Source organism: Geotrypetes seraphini, chromosome 5 (genome assembly GCF_902459505.1).
Source record: "Geotrypetes seraphini chromosome 5, aGeoSer1.1, whole genome shotgun sequence".
NCBI classification, from domain to species: Eukaryota; Metazoa; Chordata; class Amphibia; order Gymnophiona; family Dermophiidae; genus Geotrypetes; species Geotrypetes seraphini.
In genome coordinates, this window is record NC_047088.1 from 115,889,972 (window position 1) to 115,907,027 (window position 17,056).

The 17,056-nt window shown below is 44.3% G+C and overlaps 1 protein-coding gene across 1 annotated transcript in view; it reads right to left on the reverse strand.

The window, feature by feature from the left end:
* Positions 1 to 17,056, reverse strand: part of MCM3AP (minichromosome maintenance complex component 3 associated protein) — a 556,273-nt gene that overhangs the window by 452,323 nt on the left and 86,894 nt on the right. Inside the window, 1 exon segment of the mRNA XM_033944925.1 lies at positions 688 to 887. Within this exon segment, the coding sequence (XP_033800816.1) occupies positions 688 to 887 (200 nt within the window).

Sequence of the window (17,056 nt, forward strand, 5' to 3'; positions counted from 1 at the left end):
AATACAAAAAATGACAGCTTTTTCTAAAAACCGCAAATAACGTTTAAAAAGTTATTCGCGGTGTTTCCATATTTGTGCCTATGTTGTGCCCACATCCCCTGCGAATACGGAGGGAGAAGTGTAATATGTCCCCATCTAGATCTCCAAAAACTGAGTATCAAAGGACAATAGAACAATAGATGATCCAGTGTTCTATATCAAGATGATAATGCCAGGATCTATTTGACTTAGAACTATCTAATTTCTGCAAATGAACAGGGGTTCAAAAACTTTTATGCAACAAAAAAACAAAACAAAAAAACAGGTTTGTCTCATAGATGCTGACGCTGTACACCTCAACCTCCAAGACCAAATCTGTGGCCATTGAGTAGCAGAAATCTGCTGCTTAATCTCAATGCTTCAAATTTCTAAAAATATATATTTCCACTGTACAAACCTGTCTCACTTCTAAATCCAAATACTGTTTCTGCATTTTATCCATGCTCAAATGTTTCCAATCCTCAAATCACTAGTTTACAACATATACCACTGCCAAGATTTTCATTCCTTATTATATACTTTCTATAGATCCAGAATATCCTTTCATACTACCATCTTATTTCAAAATCACTGTCATTTAAAATCTTTCTGTTTCATATAATTAAGATTCCAATCTCTTTGCTTGAAAAAGTTGCCTTGCTTCTTTACCTTGCCGCATTATTTTATCTCTTTGATCCAGTAAGTGGTACCTCTCCTCTGCAGTCTCTGCCAACATGCTGATCAGGCTATTAAGGGAGGAAGGTATAGCTTGTCCCAGAGTATCCAAGCTCAGTCCTTCAAACCCAGGATCAAAAGGATCAGTTGCTGACTGGAACAACTTGGCAATCCCTGGCTTTTTATGAGGTGATCTAAAAGAAAAACACATTAGTTATTACAATTTCTCATCCTGAAGAATAAAATATATAATTTGATTAGCTTATAAAGTATTTTGTGATTTTACACTCATGTGGTATTACTCAAGTATATGCACCAATGTGACAACAAATCTTTTGAATCAAGAAAGATCAAGAACATGAGTGAAGGCTTTCTAATATAACATCAGTACAAATGGAAGGTGCCTGTTGAAAATAAAAGGCTGAGAAGGCAACCAAATCTGTGCCACTGTTACTGCTGTCTTCTTCCCAGGATTTGTGGCATTTCTGCATTAGGCATTAGAGCTGCCCAATTCGGGGAAAAATTTTGATTCAGTTTGATTTGCCCTGTTGAATAGATATTTAAATTCTATTTCAATGACACAGCTTTTTAAGTTTAAACATTTTATTTAATCAAGGCAATATCAAGTCAAAAATAGAAACATTAAAATTAGCTAGAAAGATGGATTAAATGAATTACATTTCCTAATTCTTATTTAGAAAGTATATATCAAGATTTAACTTTCAAATCTCTGGACATATTGGACATTTGTTTGCACTTCAATGTCTGTCTCTTCTTCCCTTCCCTCCGCCACCATGTCCAACATTCCTCCCTCTTCCATCCCACCCTTCTCTCTCCACCACAACATCCAACATGTATATATATATATATTTTTTTTTTTTTTTTAGTTTACAACCACACTTAAAGTGGTTTAACATACAAGCATTCTCCCTCCTTCCTCTCCATAATTATCATGTCCAACAATTCTCCCTTTTCTTTCTTTGCCCATCTGCACCATCTCTCTTTCCCTTTCGCTCCATACACCTATGTCCAGCCATTCTCCCTTTCTCTTCCCTCCCCAACTGACAAGCATCTCTCTTATCCTCCCCCTCCCACCCATGCAGCATCGCTTTCTCTCTCTTCCCAAGCCCCTGTATCTGTTCTTCCCAACCACCCCTCCAGCCCATGCAGCATCTGTTCTTCCCTGCCTTCCCAATTCCCTCCCAGTCCGTGTAGCATCTGTTCTTCCCTGCCTTCCCAACCCCCTCCCAGCCAATGCAGCATCTGTCCTTCACTGCCTTCTCAACCCCCCAGTCCGTGCAGCATATATTCTTCTCTCCATTCCCAAACCTAGCCCCCCTCCCCCAGATCCGACCTCTCTCTCCAGCTCCTGCCTCCCCACCTACCTGACCGTTGTAATTTTAAATCTTTGGTCGTACAGCAGCAACAGAAGCGAAGTGAGCCTGCTACCGTTGGCTTGTACCGGAAGCATTCATTCTGCAGTGACTTCATATTCCTGAGTAGGCAGGTTGCTGCAGAATGAAGGCTTCTGGGGCAAGCCGACAGCAGCAGGCTTACCTCATTGCCGTTGCCCAAAGATTAAAATTACACTGGCTGGTGAGGAGATAGGTGGGGGAGTCGGGAGAGCCATAACTGACTTATGAAACAGGAAGTTATATTAGAAAGAAGGACTCTGGCAGAAGGAAGTCCAAGCAGGCCTATGTAGAACAGATCGATGGCGAGGGGACTAAGAAAGAACTTCAGTGCCACTGCTGATGAATCAGTCAGTTTGTTTTTTTTTTTCGGAAAATGAATCGATTTACCCAAAGTGAATCGATTTGAATCAGGCAGCTCTATTAGGCACTAGAGGCCTGCCCCTATCCAGAATTGCAAGACAGTAAATGGGCAGCTGCATGTTTGTGGTACATGCACCTATCACAAATCCACACACAAACTGGACTGCTTATTTTATAGGCAGTGATGACAATTCAGTTTGGGTATCACCTGAATGTTCAATTCTTTCTAACACCCAAGTCAAGAAATTTCCTGTCGTATAATGTGCATATATTTTTACTCTCAGGAAAGCAAAGTTATTTGCCTATATGCAAATGTTCTCCAAGGACAGCAGGTATATATCCTCACGTGGGGTGATGTCATCCATAGAACCCGGTATGGACACTAACAACTGCAGTTTCGCTTTAAATGTTTTTAAGACAGTGCCCATACTGCAAAAGTCTAGGGTTGGAGGGAAAGTTGGCATCAAGGACGTAAACACATTTTGCAGAACTGCTTGCCCTAACCAACTGTCTCCTATGGATTTTTTCTCTAAATAGTAGTGAGAGGTGAAGGTATGGATTGAGGACCAAGTGGCTGCCTTGCAGATGTCTTCAATAGCTGTATAGTGGACATTAACTTATGAGGCAACCATAGCTCAAACACTTTGTGCTATTACAAAGTCTTGAAATGTCAGCCCAGCCGAAGTATACATGGAGGAGCCAAGTAGAGATCATTCTTTTGGCAACCGGAACTCCTCAAAGTCTGTTGCAGTCAAAAACTAGAAAAAGCTGGGAGGAGCCTCTATGAGGTTTAGTCCGGTCTAGATAATATGCCATAGCACGTTTGCAGTCCAAAGTATGTAGAGCTGCCATACCTGGATGGGAATGTGGCTTTGAAAGGAGCACAGAATTAGTTAAGATGGAATTCTGAGACAACCTTAGGCAGGAATTGTAGATGAGCTGTAAGAACTACTTTGTCATGGTAGAATCTTGTATAGAGTGGATCCGATACTACTGCACAAAGTTCACTCACCTGGCAGGCAGACGTGAGGGATATGAGGAAAACATCCTTCCAAGTAAGAAATCTGAGAAAGCAAGTTGAAAGTAGCTCAAAGGAAGACTTCATAAAAGCAGATAGGACCACACTGAGATCCCAGGCCACAAGTGATAGATGATTTAGTGTGGTAAAGTCCATTCATGAATTTGGATACCAAGGAATGAACAGAGAGAGGTTTGTTGTCCAAGAACATAAGAACATAAAAACATAAAAACATAAGAAATGCCTTCACTGGATCAGACCTTAAGTCCATCTTGTCCGGCGACCCGCACATGTGGAGGCTAAGCTAGATGTTCCCTGATGGACACCTTGTTCACCCGTATCCCTCAATGTGATTTGCAAGAAGGTGTGTATCCAACTTGCCCTTGAATCCCAGAATGGTGGTCTATGTCACAACCTCCTCCAGGAGAGCATTCCAAGCGTCCACCACTCGCTGTGTGAAGCAGAACTTCCTGACATTAGTCCCGAGTCCGCCGCCCCTCAGTTTCAGTCCATGACCTCTTGTTCGAGTCACTTTTGACAATGTGAATAACGAAGTTTCTTGCTCTATTTTGTCGAAACCTTTTAGTATTTTAAAAGTCTCTATCATATCCCCTCGTAGCCTTCTCTTCTTGAGGGTGAACAATCCCAGTTTTTCGAGGCGTTCTTCGTAGCTCAAATTCTCCACACCTTTCATTAGCTTCGTGGCTCGTCTCTGCACCCTCTCTAGCAGGGTTATATCCTTCTTTAGGTAGGGAGACCAGTGTTGAACACAGTATTTCAAGTGTGGTCTGACCATTGCTCTATAAAGCGGCATTATGACATCCGCCGATCTACTCGTGATGCCCTTCTTTATCATGCCCAACATCCTGTTTGCTTTCTTTGCCGCCACTGCGCATTGAGCCGACAGCTTCAGGGTCCTGTCTATCAGTACCCCCAGGTCCTTTTCTTGTTTGCTCTTGCCCAATGTTACACCTAACATTTTATATTCTTGATCTTTGTTTTTCCTGCCCAGGTGCATCACTTTGCATTTTTCTATATTAAATTTCATCTGCCACTTTTCCGCCCATTTCTCTAGTTGGTTCAAATCTCTTTGAAGTGCATCTCTGTCCATTTTTGACCCAACTGCCCGACATAGTTTTGTGTCATCTGCAAACTTGATTATGTTACTTGTTGTTTCCTCTTCTAGGTCATTTATGAAGATAATGAATAAGATGGGTCCAAAAACCGAGCCCTGGGGCACGCCGCTCGTCACCTTCTCCCAGTCCGAGAACTTCCCATTTATGCCCACCATCTGCAATCTGTTCTCCAGCCATTTGCCTATCCATCTTAGTATATCCCCTTCTATTCCATGGCTTTGTAGTTTCCTCAGAAGCCTTGCGTGTGGTACCTTGTCGAACGCTTTCTGGAAGTCCAAGTATATTATATCCACCGGTTCTCCGCTATCAATTTGTTGGTTCACCTTCTCAAAAAATTGAAGCAAATTTGTCAAACATGACTTCCCCTTTCTGAAACCGTGTTACTAGCTCTCATCAGGCTGTGATTTTCCAGGTGTTGCACTATGCTATCCTTAATTAGTGCTTCAACCATCTTCCCAGGAACCGACGTAAGACTCACAGGTCTGTAGTTTCCCGGTTCTCCCCTTGATCCTTTTTTGAAGATTGGGATGACATTTGCTATCCTCCAGTCGTCTGGTATTTGCCCAGTTCTAATTGACAAGTTAGCTAGGGATTTTAACAGTTCTCCGATTTCTACCTTAAGCTCCTTTAGCACTCTCGGGTGAATTCAATCCGGTACAGGGGATTTATCACTTTTTAGTTTATCGATCTGATAGTATATCATGTCCAAATCCACATTCACTGTGGTGAGGCTTTCCTCAATTTCTCCCTTGAATACTATCCCTGTTTCAGGTATCGATGCAGTGTTCTCCTTGGTAAAGACAGACGCAAAGAATGAATTTAGCCTATCTGCAATCTGTTTGTCTTCCTTGATGTACCCTTTTCTTCCTTGGTCATCGAGAGGGCCCACTGCCTCTTTTGCTGGTTTTTTTCCTTTTATGTATCTAAAAAAGGGCTTGAAGTTCTTGGCTTCTTGCGCTATCTTTTCCTCATAGACCTTTTTGGCGTCTCTTACCGCCTTGTGACATTTCTTCTGGTCGACCTTGTGACTGTTCCAGGCCTCCGTTGTTTGTTCATGTTTCCATTTTTTAAACGAGTTCCTCTTTTCCCTTATCGCATCCTTCACCTCCTTAGTTAGCCAAGCTGGTTCTCCTTTGTTCTTATTTTTCCTTCCTTTGGACATTTGCGGAATGTAGAGATTCTGTGCTTCAGTGATGGTATTTTTTAGTAGGGACCATGCTTGTTCGACCGTTTTGAGTTTGTCCGTCCTTTTCTTGAACCGTATTTTTACCACTAACAGCTCTCATGCTGTCATATTTCCCTTTTCTGAAGTTAAAGGTTGTGGTTTGGGTCTTGGTTCGTTTCCCCTTCCCGATGCCGATTTTAAAGTTGATCATGCTGTGATCGCTCATCCCCAGTGGGACCGTGACTTCCACTTCTGATGTCCTTCCAGTTATGCCATTCAGGACCAAGTCCAAAGTTGCGGTTCCTCTTGTCGGTTCTCCCACCATTTGTTCTAGGAAGCAGTCCCCTATCATTTCCAGGAATTTTGTTTCCTTGCTGCAGTTTGAGGTTCCAAGGTTCCAGTTTATCCCTGGAAAGTTGAAGTCTCCCATGATCGTTACGTTACCCATTCTACATCTATGGTTGATTTCCTCTATCATTTCAGCGTCTGTTTCCTCCATCTGTCCTGGGGGTCGGTAAAAGAGTCCAATTTTTGTGTCTGCTTCTTATTGTCTAGGAATCTTTATCCAGAGGAACTCCAGTTTTTCTTTTTCTTCCATCTTCCCTTCTATGATAGACTCTACTCCTTCATGGACATAGAGGGCAATACCTCCCCCTTTTTGTCCTATTCTATCTCTTCTGTATAGTTTGTATCCCTGCAGTACTGTGTCCCATTCATTTTCCTCGTTCCACCATGTTTCTGTAATTCCAATGATATCTAGTTCTTCTCGTCTCGCTAGTGCTTCCAGTTCCCCCATTTTGCTTCTCAAGCTTCTGGCATTCGTGTACATACATTTTAGCTCCTTTTGTGCTACTTTCTTGGACTTTTTAGACTTCACATCCCTTTTTGCATCTATTTGCGCCCTTTTTGGATCTATTTGAGCTCTTTTTCTGTCAGTTTTGATTTCAACATGCTCTTCCCCTTTATTTGAGCAGTTGCTTGTAGTTTCTTCTTTGGAGTCACCTGATGCCCGGGCCATCGACTGTCGGCTCTCCCCTGATCCTTAGTTTAAAGCCTTCTCAATGGACTTCTTCATGTTTTCAGCCAAGACTCTCGCTCCTTGCATGGTGAGGTATAGGCCATCCTTTCTATAGTATCTGCTTCTTCCCCAGAATGCCGTCCAGTTTCGCACAAAGTCGAAACCTTCCTCATCACACCATCGTCTCATCCAGGTGTTAATTGCTCGCAGCTCATCCTGTCTCTTACATCCGCTCTCGGTACCGGGAGGATCTTGGAGAAAGCCACTTTCACCTCCCTGACCTTGAGTTTTCTTCCAAGTGAGCAGAGCTGGCCCTTCACCTCTTCCCTGTCGTACTTGTGTCCACTCACATCATTGGTCCCCACGTGGATAAGCAAGGCAGTGTCCTCTCCTCCTGCACTGTCAATGATCCTAGTGATTCTGCTGGCCACGTCCTTCACTCTTGCACCAGGCAGGCAGGTGACCAATCTATATTCTCTTCCTCCTGCGATGTGGCTGTCCACGTTGCGTATAATGGAATCTCCAACGATGATCCCTATCTTCTTTGTTCGGGGATTCTTAGGGGGTCGTAGGTCCATGTCCATGGTGTAGGACCTGTCTTCCATCTTTTGTGGTACATCTCCAGATGGGCACTCATTTCTTCTAAGTGTGAGGTCGGCCTCAACCTCCGCTTCAGCCTCTTCCGTATCGGCTGGGCCCTCTTCCTTGGTACTGATCTCTAGCCCTGGGACCTGCACATGTTGTTGGTGGGCATCCTCGATGAATCTCTCCAAATCCTCGATCACTTTTCTGGTCTGGACTCCCCTAGCAACTTCGTCTGCTTGCGGTTTTCTTCTGTCATGGCGAGGAGTTCTTCAAGTTCTATCACAGTTCCTTACAGCAGCTGGACTTGCTGTTTCAGGCTATCCAGCTCCTCGCATCGACTGCACACGTATACCCTAGTCCCCGAGGGGAGGTAGTCATACATGTTGCAGCCGGTGCAGAAGACTGGAAAGCTCATCTTCTGGCTTCCGTGGACGATTATATCCTGTTCCCCTTCTGAGTTGTCTGCGCTTTATGTGCCAGCCGACTGTGTGTGTCCTGACCCTCTGTTTGGCTGTCCTCCTGATAGTTGCGAGTTGTGCTGGTGCTGCTGAGTTCTCTGTGAGTGCTTTTTCTGGGTGTGTGTTGTGTGGTTAGGTGAAAACAGGTAAAAATAGGATTATAACTTACGGTTTGGGGCTTACTGTAAGCTGGCCTAGCTTCCTGGCTCCTTTTTAAGGCTCCTTCAGCAAAGGTGCTCTCGCCTTCATCGCGCGCCGTTGGCTTCCCCCCTTTAAGGGGGAGTCCGAGTGCTGACGCCGCTGGTGATGCGGTGCGGGTGGGTGGAGCTCACTATCGCCGCTGCCCGCTCCTCGCCGCCACTTCCTGCTTCCTCCTCCCGATGTCCTCTCTTCCTCTTCCTACAGCCGCTGCTTCTGTGACCGTTGCTTCTGTGTCCATATGAAATGCACTAACGGCACCGAGATGTACTCGTAACGAGTTAGTGTTGAGGCCTGAATAAGAGAGATGAAAAAGTATTCCAGAACGAATGGAAGTGGGCATGAGACAGGTTCCAGAGAATGAAGCACACACCAAGCAGAGAATCTAGTCCATCTGAAATGATAACACTGTTGAGGGGAAGATTTTCTAGATGCTTGGAGGTCCTCAGAGATTGCCTCAGAAAGGGTGAAGGCATTTACTTGTTTGGTGAAAGAAACCATGCTGTTAGTTCTAACGAACAAAAGTTCTAATGGAGAAGAGATCCTTCATTCAGTGTCAGTAATGTAGGGGACAGCTGCAAGTAAAACAGGTTTTTGGTCAAGAGCTTTAAGAGGAAAGGGAACTAAGGTTGATATGGCCAGTATGGTGCTATAAGTATCATGGTGCCCTACTCCTGGCAAAGTTTGAGTAAAGTCCTCCCAATGAGAGATACTGGAGGGATTGCATTAAGAAATCTGTTCCCCCAATGGATGAGGAAGGTATCCAACCAGGAGATTGGAGAAAATCTGGCATAAGATAGTCATGCTGAGAGATATTTGTGAGGCTGAAGGAGTCTGATGAGTCTGTCTGCTAACACATTCTGCTTCTCCACCCAGATAAAATGCTCCGAGAATTCCATGAACAACTGCCTGAGTCCAAATCTGGATTGCTTACATGCAGAGAGGGCGAGACCTCGTGCTTCCTTGCTTGTTGATAGATCATGGTAACTTGGTTGTCAATTCAAATGAGGACTACTTGCTGAAGGAATTTGTCCTGGAATGTCTTGAGATCGTTGAATATCGATAGAAGTTTTTGCTCATGAGAGGACTATACTCCTTGGTGGAAGCCATGTAGATGAACATCCCAGCCTACCAATGATGCATCAACACCTATCCAAAAAAGGAGCAGACTTAGACCAATCCCAACCAGCGAGCTATACACGGTAGCAAGCATACCTTTGATAACAAAATCAATAAGAGTTTGTAGGTGCCTCCCAGCTAAAAGACTATATTGTAAACTGGAATCTATTATCACCCACCCAATATGAGTTTAGAAACCTACACGGTATAGAAACATGCTTCATAGATCTAGTATCTAGGGTATGATCAGTATTAAATACAGATGAACAAATGCTGCTATTACAATTTGATGTTTCAGCAGTATTTGATACAATAAATCACACCGTTACTAAGTAGATTAGCTGAGATAGAAATTTCAGGATTGGTATTACAATGACCACACTAAATATGATCATTCTCAGACCTGGAGAATGTCTCTTTTCATATGTAGATTATGTTTTCTATTAATGCCTGCTCTGAACCAAGCAAACATAGCCTATCCCATGCTTTCTTGAATATAGACATGGTCTCTGTCTCCACCACCTTCTCTGGGAGACTGTTCCATGCATCTACTACCCCTTTCTGTAAAAAAAAGTATTTCCTTAGATTACTCCTAGGCCTATCACCTCTTAACTTCCTCCTATGCCCTCTCATTCCAGAGCTCCCTTTCAAATGAGAGACTGAACTCAAGCGCATTTACGCCATGTAGATATTTATATGTCTAACATATCTTATCTCTCTCGCCTTCCCTCCAAAATATACATATTGAGATCTTTAAGTCTGTCTCCATACGCCTTATGATGAAGACCACGCACCATAATAGTAGCCTTCCTCTGGAACAAATCCATTCTTTTTATATCCTTTTGAAGGTGCGTAAATGAGGTCTCACCAGAGTCTTATACAGGAACATCAATACCTCCTTTTTCTTACTGGCTATACTTCTTCCCATGCACCCTAGCATCTTTCTAGCTTTTGATGTCAACTTTTCAACCTGTTTGGCCATCTTAAGTTTATCACATACAATCACACCCAAGTCCCGCTCTTCTGTCATGCACATAAGTTCTTTGCTCCCTAAACTGTATCATTCCTTCGGGTTTTGCAGTCCAAATGCATGACCTTGCATTTCTTAGCATTAAATTTTAGCTCCCAAATTTCAGACCATTCGTCAAGTTTCGCTAACTCTTTCTTCTTGTCATTCATACCATCCGGGGTGTCTATTCTATTGCAGATTTGGGTATCATACGCAAAGAGGCAAATCTTTCCTGACAGCTCTTCAGCAATATTGCTTATAAAAATGTTAAAAAGAACAGGCAAATGTGGTTTAGGAGCTGATCGAAGGCAGGAGAGAGCAGCTGGGGCACTGGCGAGTGCTGAAAATCATTCTCAGTATTTTCCGACTCCTCTTCCTGGTACTAAAGTCAGGCTACACCAATCAGGAGCTGCTTTGACACGCCAGGAAGAGGTGGTCGGAAAATACCGCGAATGACCAGGAAGTATCGGGAAGAGGAATTACAGTGAATTATCGTTTAATACCAGGAAGAGGCGGTTGGAAAATACCACAAATTACTGAGTCAGAGATTTGTGAACCGCGAAGTAGCAGGGGTTTACTGTATACATAGCAGATAAATGCTCAAAACTGGCACATTTCAATTGAACTGTCTCACAAAAACCAGTATTCCAATTCTTATTACCTCCCCGTCCCCTCCCCTCCCGCTTGCTAAACTAAAAATGAAATCACTTATCTTAGTTGTTTTCTGGTAATTTTATCTTTCTAATCATCTTGTTTCGCATCTCTGGTCCTGCTTTCCTGTGCTCTGCCTATTCACTCTTTTTTTCTCTCTTTACTTTCTTTCCTATATCCATCTTTCATGATCAACTATTCTTTCTCCTTTTCAAATCCATCTCTTCTCTTCCATTCATTGCCATGGATGGGTCTCTCTTCCCCATATCCCTACCCCCATGGTTGGGTCTCTCTCTCTCCCCCCTTCCTCCATGGATGGGTCACGCTCTCCCCCCTACCTCCATGGATGGGTCTCTCTCACACCCCCTCCCTCCATGGATGGGTCTCTCTCTCTCTACCCCCCTCCTTTCCTCCATGGTTGGTCTCTATCTCACTTCCCCTCCTTCCTTCCATGGTTGGATCTCCCTATCTCTCCCCCTCCTTCCCTCCAGGTTGGGTCTCCCTATCTCTCCCCCTCCCCTCAATGGCTGGGTCTCCCTCTCTCCCCCCCTACCTCCATGGTTTGGTCTACCATTCCCCCCACACTCCATTATTGGAACTCTTTCACCCCCTCCTTCCCTCCATGATTGGTCTCTCTCTCTTTCCCCCTCCTTACCTCCATCGTTTGGTCTTCCTCCCTCCCCCCTCCCTCCATGGATGGGTCTCTCTCTCTATGCCTTCCTCCATGGATGGGTCTCTCTGTCCCCCACCCTCCCTGCCTCCATGGATGGGCCTCTCTCTGTCCCCCACCCTCCCTCCCTCCATGGTTGGGTCGCTAACCTCCCTTCCTCTATGGCTGGATCTCTCTCTCCCTTCCCTACTTTCATGGATGGGTCTATCTCCCTACCCATCCCCCTCCCTGGTTTGGTCTCTCTCCCCCTCCCTCCAAGTTGGGTCTCTCTCCCCCTCCATGGATGGGTCTCTCTTCATCCCCTCTCTTCATGATTTGGTCTCCCTCTCCCTCCCCCAACCCCTAGCTGTCTCTCTCTCTCTCCATGGCTGTGTCTGTCTCCCTCCCTCGGTGGTTGGATATGTCTCTCTACTTTCTTTCTACTTACCCTCATGGTCTGGTCTCTGTCACTATCTTAAGAACATAAGAATTGCTGCTGCTGGGTCAGACCTGTGGTCCATCGCGCCCAGCAGTCCGCTCACGTGGCGGCCCCCAGGTCAAAGACCTGTGCCCTAACAGAGACCAGCCCTACCTGCGTATGTTCTGGTTCAGCAGGAACTTGTCCAACCTTGTCTTGAATCCCTGGAGGGTGTTTTTCCTTATAACAGACCCCGGAAGAGCATTCCAGTTCTCTACCACTCTCTGGGAGAAGAAGAACTTCCTTACATTTGTATGGAATCTATCCCCTTTTAATTTTAAAGAGTGCCCTCTCGTTCTCTCTACCTTGGAGAGGGTGAACAACCTGTCCTTATCTACTAAGTCTATTCCCTTCAGTACCTTGAATGTTTCGATCATGTCCCCTCGCAATCTCCTCTGTTCGAGGGACAAAAGGCCCAGTTTCTCTAATCTTTCACTGTATGGCAACTCCTCCAGCCCCTTAACCATCTTAGTCACTCTTCTCTGAACCCTTTCGAGTAGTACTGTGTCCTTCTTCATATACGGCGACCAGTGCTGGACGCAGTATTCCAGGTGAGGGCGTACCATGGCCCGGTACAGCTGTATGATAACCTTCTCCGATCTGTTCGTGATTCCCTTCTTAATCATTCCTAGCATTCTGTTCGTCCTTTTCGCCGCCGCTGCACATTGTGCAGACGGCTTCATCGACTTGTCGACCAGTACTCCCAAGTCTCTTTCTTGGGGGGGGGGGGGTCTCTCCAAGTAGCGCCCCGGACATCTTGTATTCATGTATGGGATTTTTCATAGACATGCATTACCTTACACTTATTCACGTTGAACCTCATTTGCCATGTTGCTGCCCATTTCTCGAGCATGGTTATGTCGCGCTGCAGATCTTCACAATCCCCCTGCGTCTTCACTACTCTGAATAACTTTAAATTTGCAGACGATATAATCACCTCACTCGTCGTACCCATTTCCAGATCATTTATGAATATGTTGAAGAGCAGGGGTCCAAGCACCGAGCCCTGTGGCACCCCATTGGTGACGTTCTTCCAGTCCGAGTATTGTCCATTTACCCCCACTCTCTGTTTCCTATCCACTAGCCAGTTTTTAATCCACATGAGTATTTCACCCTCTATTCCATGGCTCTCAATTTTCCAAAGAAGTCGCTCATGCGGAACCTTGTCGAATGCCTTCTGAAAATCCAGATATATAATGTCGACTGGGTCACCCTTGTCTATCTGTCTGTTGACTCCCTCGAAGAAGTGCAACAAGTTCGTCAAGCAAGATCGTCCTCTGCTGAAGCCATGCTGATTGGTCCTCATCAGATTGTGTCCGTCAAGGTGATTAATGATGCGGTCTTTTATCAGCGCCTCTACCATCTTTCCCGGTAGCAAGGTCAGATTCATCGGTCTGTAGTTTCACAGATCTCCCCTCAAACCTTTTTTGAAGATCGGCGTAACATTTGCCACCTTCCAGTCTTACGGAATCTTTCCCAATTTAATCGACAGTTAAGCTATAGTCCCTTTCAGTTCCTTAATGACCCTCAGATGGATGCCATCCGGTGCCGGGGATTTGTCGCTCTTAAGCCTATCAATCTGCCTGCATACTTCTTCTAGACTGACCGTCAACCTTGTCAGTTTCCCGTCTTCACCTCCATCATATAGTCTGTCGGGTTCCAGTATGTGTATATCCTCTTTGGTAAACACAGATGCAAAAAATGTGTTCAGTTTACCAGCAATGGCTTTGTCTTCCTTTAGCACTCCCTTAGTTCTATGATCATCCAACGGTCCCACCGCTTCCTTTGCGGGTCGTTTCCCTTTAATATATCGAAAGAACAGCTTCTTCCTTCCTCCCTCCCTCTTCTTCTCCCCCCCCTCCTCCCCAGGGTCAGGTTAAGTCGATCGCTCTCCTTCCCTCCCTCTAACTAACTTTTAATAGCTTACCTGCAGTGCTAGCGATTTAAGCAAAGCACTGCTGGCAAGTTTGCCCGCTCCACAGCATCTCATGGTCTCTTCAATACCTGCTTACACTGGAACAGCTAATTTAACTTTCTGTTCCAGTATTTCAGGGACTAAAGAGATTGAAAGAGATTGAAGCCAGCGAGCTTACCGGCAGGCTATAAAAGGTTAGAGGGAGGGAGGGAGGGGCTACAGTGGAACGTGGCAGACCGCTGTGGCGGAAAAGCAGCTCTCTGGGAATGGGCAGTGGCAGCAATGGCAGAGAAGAAGCAGTAATACAATATTCCTCCTACGTTGTCTTTGGCCTGACTTCACTTCCAGTGGAGCACAAAGGAAGTGTGTCTGCCAGACACATTAATCACGTAAAAATGTTTTATCAACATTAAACAATTAAAGCGTTAATCATGTTATTAATGCGTTAATTATTCAGCCCTAGTATACTGTACTATATACATTTTCTTTTTATTCAAGCTGTAATATCTATCAATATTTTACTCTTGCTGCCTTTATGTCCTGGGCTGTTGTGGATAATTTATTTGCTCCTCTTTGCTGCATTGTCCACCTTATCTCTCTGCAATTCATAAGCCAAATTCAGGCTTTCTCGATGTGCAGGCACAACCTAGGTGCAGGCTACAGAACGCACCACCTCTTTTCAGATGGCATAGATGGGAAAAGAATTATTTTTCAGTTTAATAATCAAACATGTTAGGCATAGGAATGGTTATTTTGTATTTGTTTATACTTCATCACAGCAGTAAATGCATATGCATTTTTTTAGTGAATTGCATACAAGCTTTAGCTTTTTAGGATTTCCAGTTCACTTAAGAGTCCTCCACTAGACCAAGAATCACAACTAAAGGAGAAATACAATTAAAATGAATATTTCCTTTTACACATGTTCCATGGGTGCAAGAAACAATCCATAACCTGCTCTCCTATGTGGTGAGCGATGCACCCCTAGTAATCAGCTGAGCCAATGCTCTTTTGTATTGTGTGAATACTGCATTTGCTACTATTTCCTTTCTGTTCTCAAATGGTTGCTTTTTCTGTTATCCTCCATGGACAATTTACTCTGTTATAGACTGTTCTTGTGATATGGCTTTTGTTTTCCTATCTTGCTGTTGGTTGCACTATCAATAAAAATTATTTAAAAAAAGAAATAGCAGATTCCTGGGAGAAGTTTTTGTTTGGGTTTTTTTATCTTTATTGATTTTTCAAATATTAACAATGCAATATACAGGTATATGAACATATAACAAATCAAGAAAAGCACATTCATCTTACAGACATACATGTGCAACCATTTTATCCCATCCACCCACTGATTATCAATAAAAACACAAATGCATATATTCTTTCAATAAACTAAACTAAGCCTTAAGTTTATATACCGCATCATCTCCACGGAAGTGGAGCTCAACACAGTTTACAAAGCTTAAAAATATAAGAAGAGAGGGGAGAAAGGGTTTACAAAAGCATATAAAAAGAGGGGATGTAGACAGGAGAAGAGATGTTATATGCTAGAGAAAAGCCAAGTTTTCAGTTGTTTTCGGAATAGTTGGAGGGAGCCCAGGTTCCGCAGTGGGACAGTGAGATCGTTCCAAAGGCCCGTGATTTTGGAGAGGAGGGATTTTTCCAGTTTACCTGCGTGGAGGATGCCGTGTGGAGAGGGGAAGGATAGTTTATGTCTGTGGGCTGATCTGGTGGTAGCAGGCGTCTGGGCGAGGAAGGATAGAGGGATTAGGGGCGGAAGGATGCCGTGAATGATCTTGAAAGCCAGGCAGGAGCATCTGAAATGAATTCTGGAAAGTACTGGGAGCCAGTGAAGATTGGTAAGTAGTGGGGAGACGTGGTCAGATTTGCGTTTAGCAAAAATCAGCTTGGCCGCAGTATTCTGGATAAGCTGGAGTCTGCGGAGACTTTTTTTAGTTAGGCATAAATAGATGGCATTACAATAATCGAGTTTGAATAGGATGATGGATTGTACAAGGACGGTGAAATGTTTTTGGTGAAAATAGGATCTAACTTTCCTCAGCATGTGGAGGTTGAAGAAACAAGATTTTGCCAAGGAATTCAGGTGATCGTTGAGGGAAAGGGAAGAGTCGATGGTGATACCGAGGACCTTGCTTGAGAACTCAAGGTGCAGAGCAGGGCCTGTGGGTAGAGTGAAGAGGGTGGGGGCAGATGTGCTAATTTTGGGCCGAGCCAGAGTAATTTTGTTTTTGATTCATTTAATTTCATTTGTACAGAGAGGGACCAGGCGTGGTCTCATTATGCATGAAGTGATGTTCTCTTGGAGGTTTGTAAGGTTTGAATCTGTTTCGAGGAGGATAAGGATATCGCCTGCATATGTGTAAATTGTTTCAAGGGGGATAATTTGAGGAGCTTCAGGGAGGTCATATACATGTTGAAGAGAATAGGGGATAGGGGGGAGCCCTGTGGGACACCACAGGATGGTGTCCACGAAGCGGATTTGGAGCCGTTTCTGTTGACAATGTAGGAACGAGCGCGAAGGAAGTTTGAGAACCAATTTAGAACAGAGGAGTCTCTGAAAGTTGGTAGATTAGTATGTCATGGTGCACGACGTCGAAAGCCGCGGAGAGATCAAACTGTAGGAGAACAGCAAATTTGTTTCGGGCGTGTAGTTGTTGCACCTTTGAGATTAAAGAAACTAGGAGGGACTCGGTGCTGAAATTGGGCCTAAATCCATATTGATAGTGTTGGAGAATGGAGAATCTCTCTAGATAGGAGGAGAGCTGAGTAGCGACTATGGTCTCTAGAAGTTTTGTTAAAAGAGGGATGTTTGCTATGGGTAGGTAGTTCGATGGTGAGGAAGGGTCGAGATCGGCTTTTTTCAGAAGAGGGGATAAGGCAATGTGTCCCATTTCGGTGGAGAACAGGCCAATAGTAAAACTTTATTTATAAGGTTTGTAAGGGAAGAGATGGCCTGCGCAGGGATGTTTTCGTAAAGGTAGGATGGGAAAGTATCTAGGATGCACTTGCAGGATTTAAGTTTGAGGCAGAGTTTAGAGATCGGGGTCTCGGATACAAGTTCGAATGTAGTCCATGATCTGTCGGCAGGGATAGGGTCGGAGTCTTTTGGGGGAAGAGAGTTGTAGGAGATAGCTGAGGGGAACGAACTCTTTATGGCAGTGATCTTCT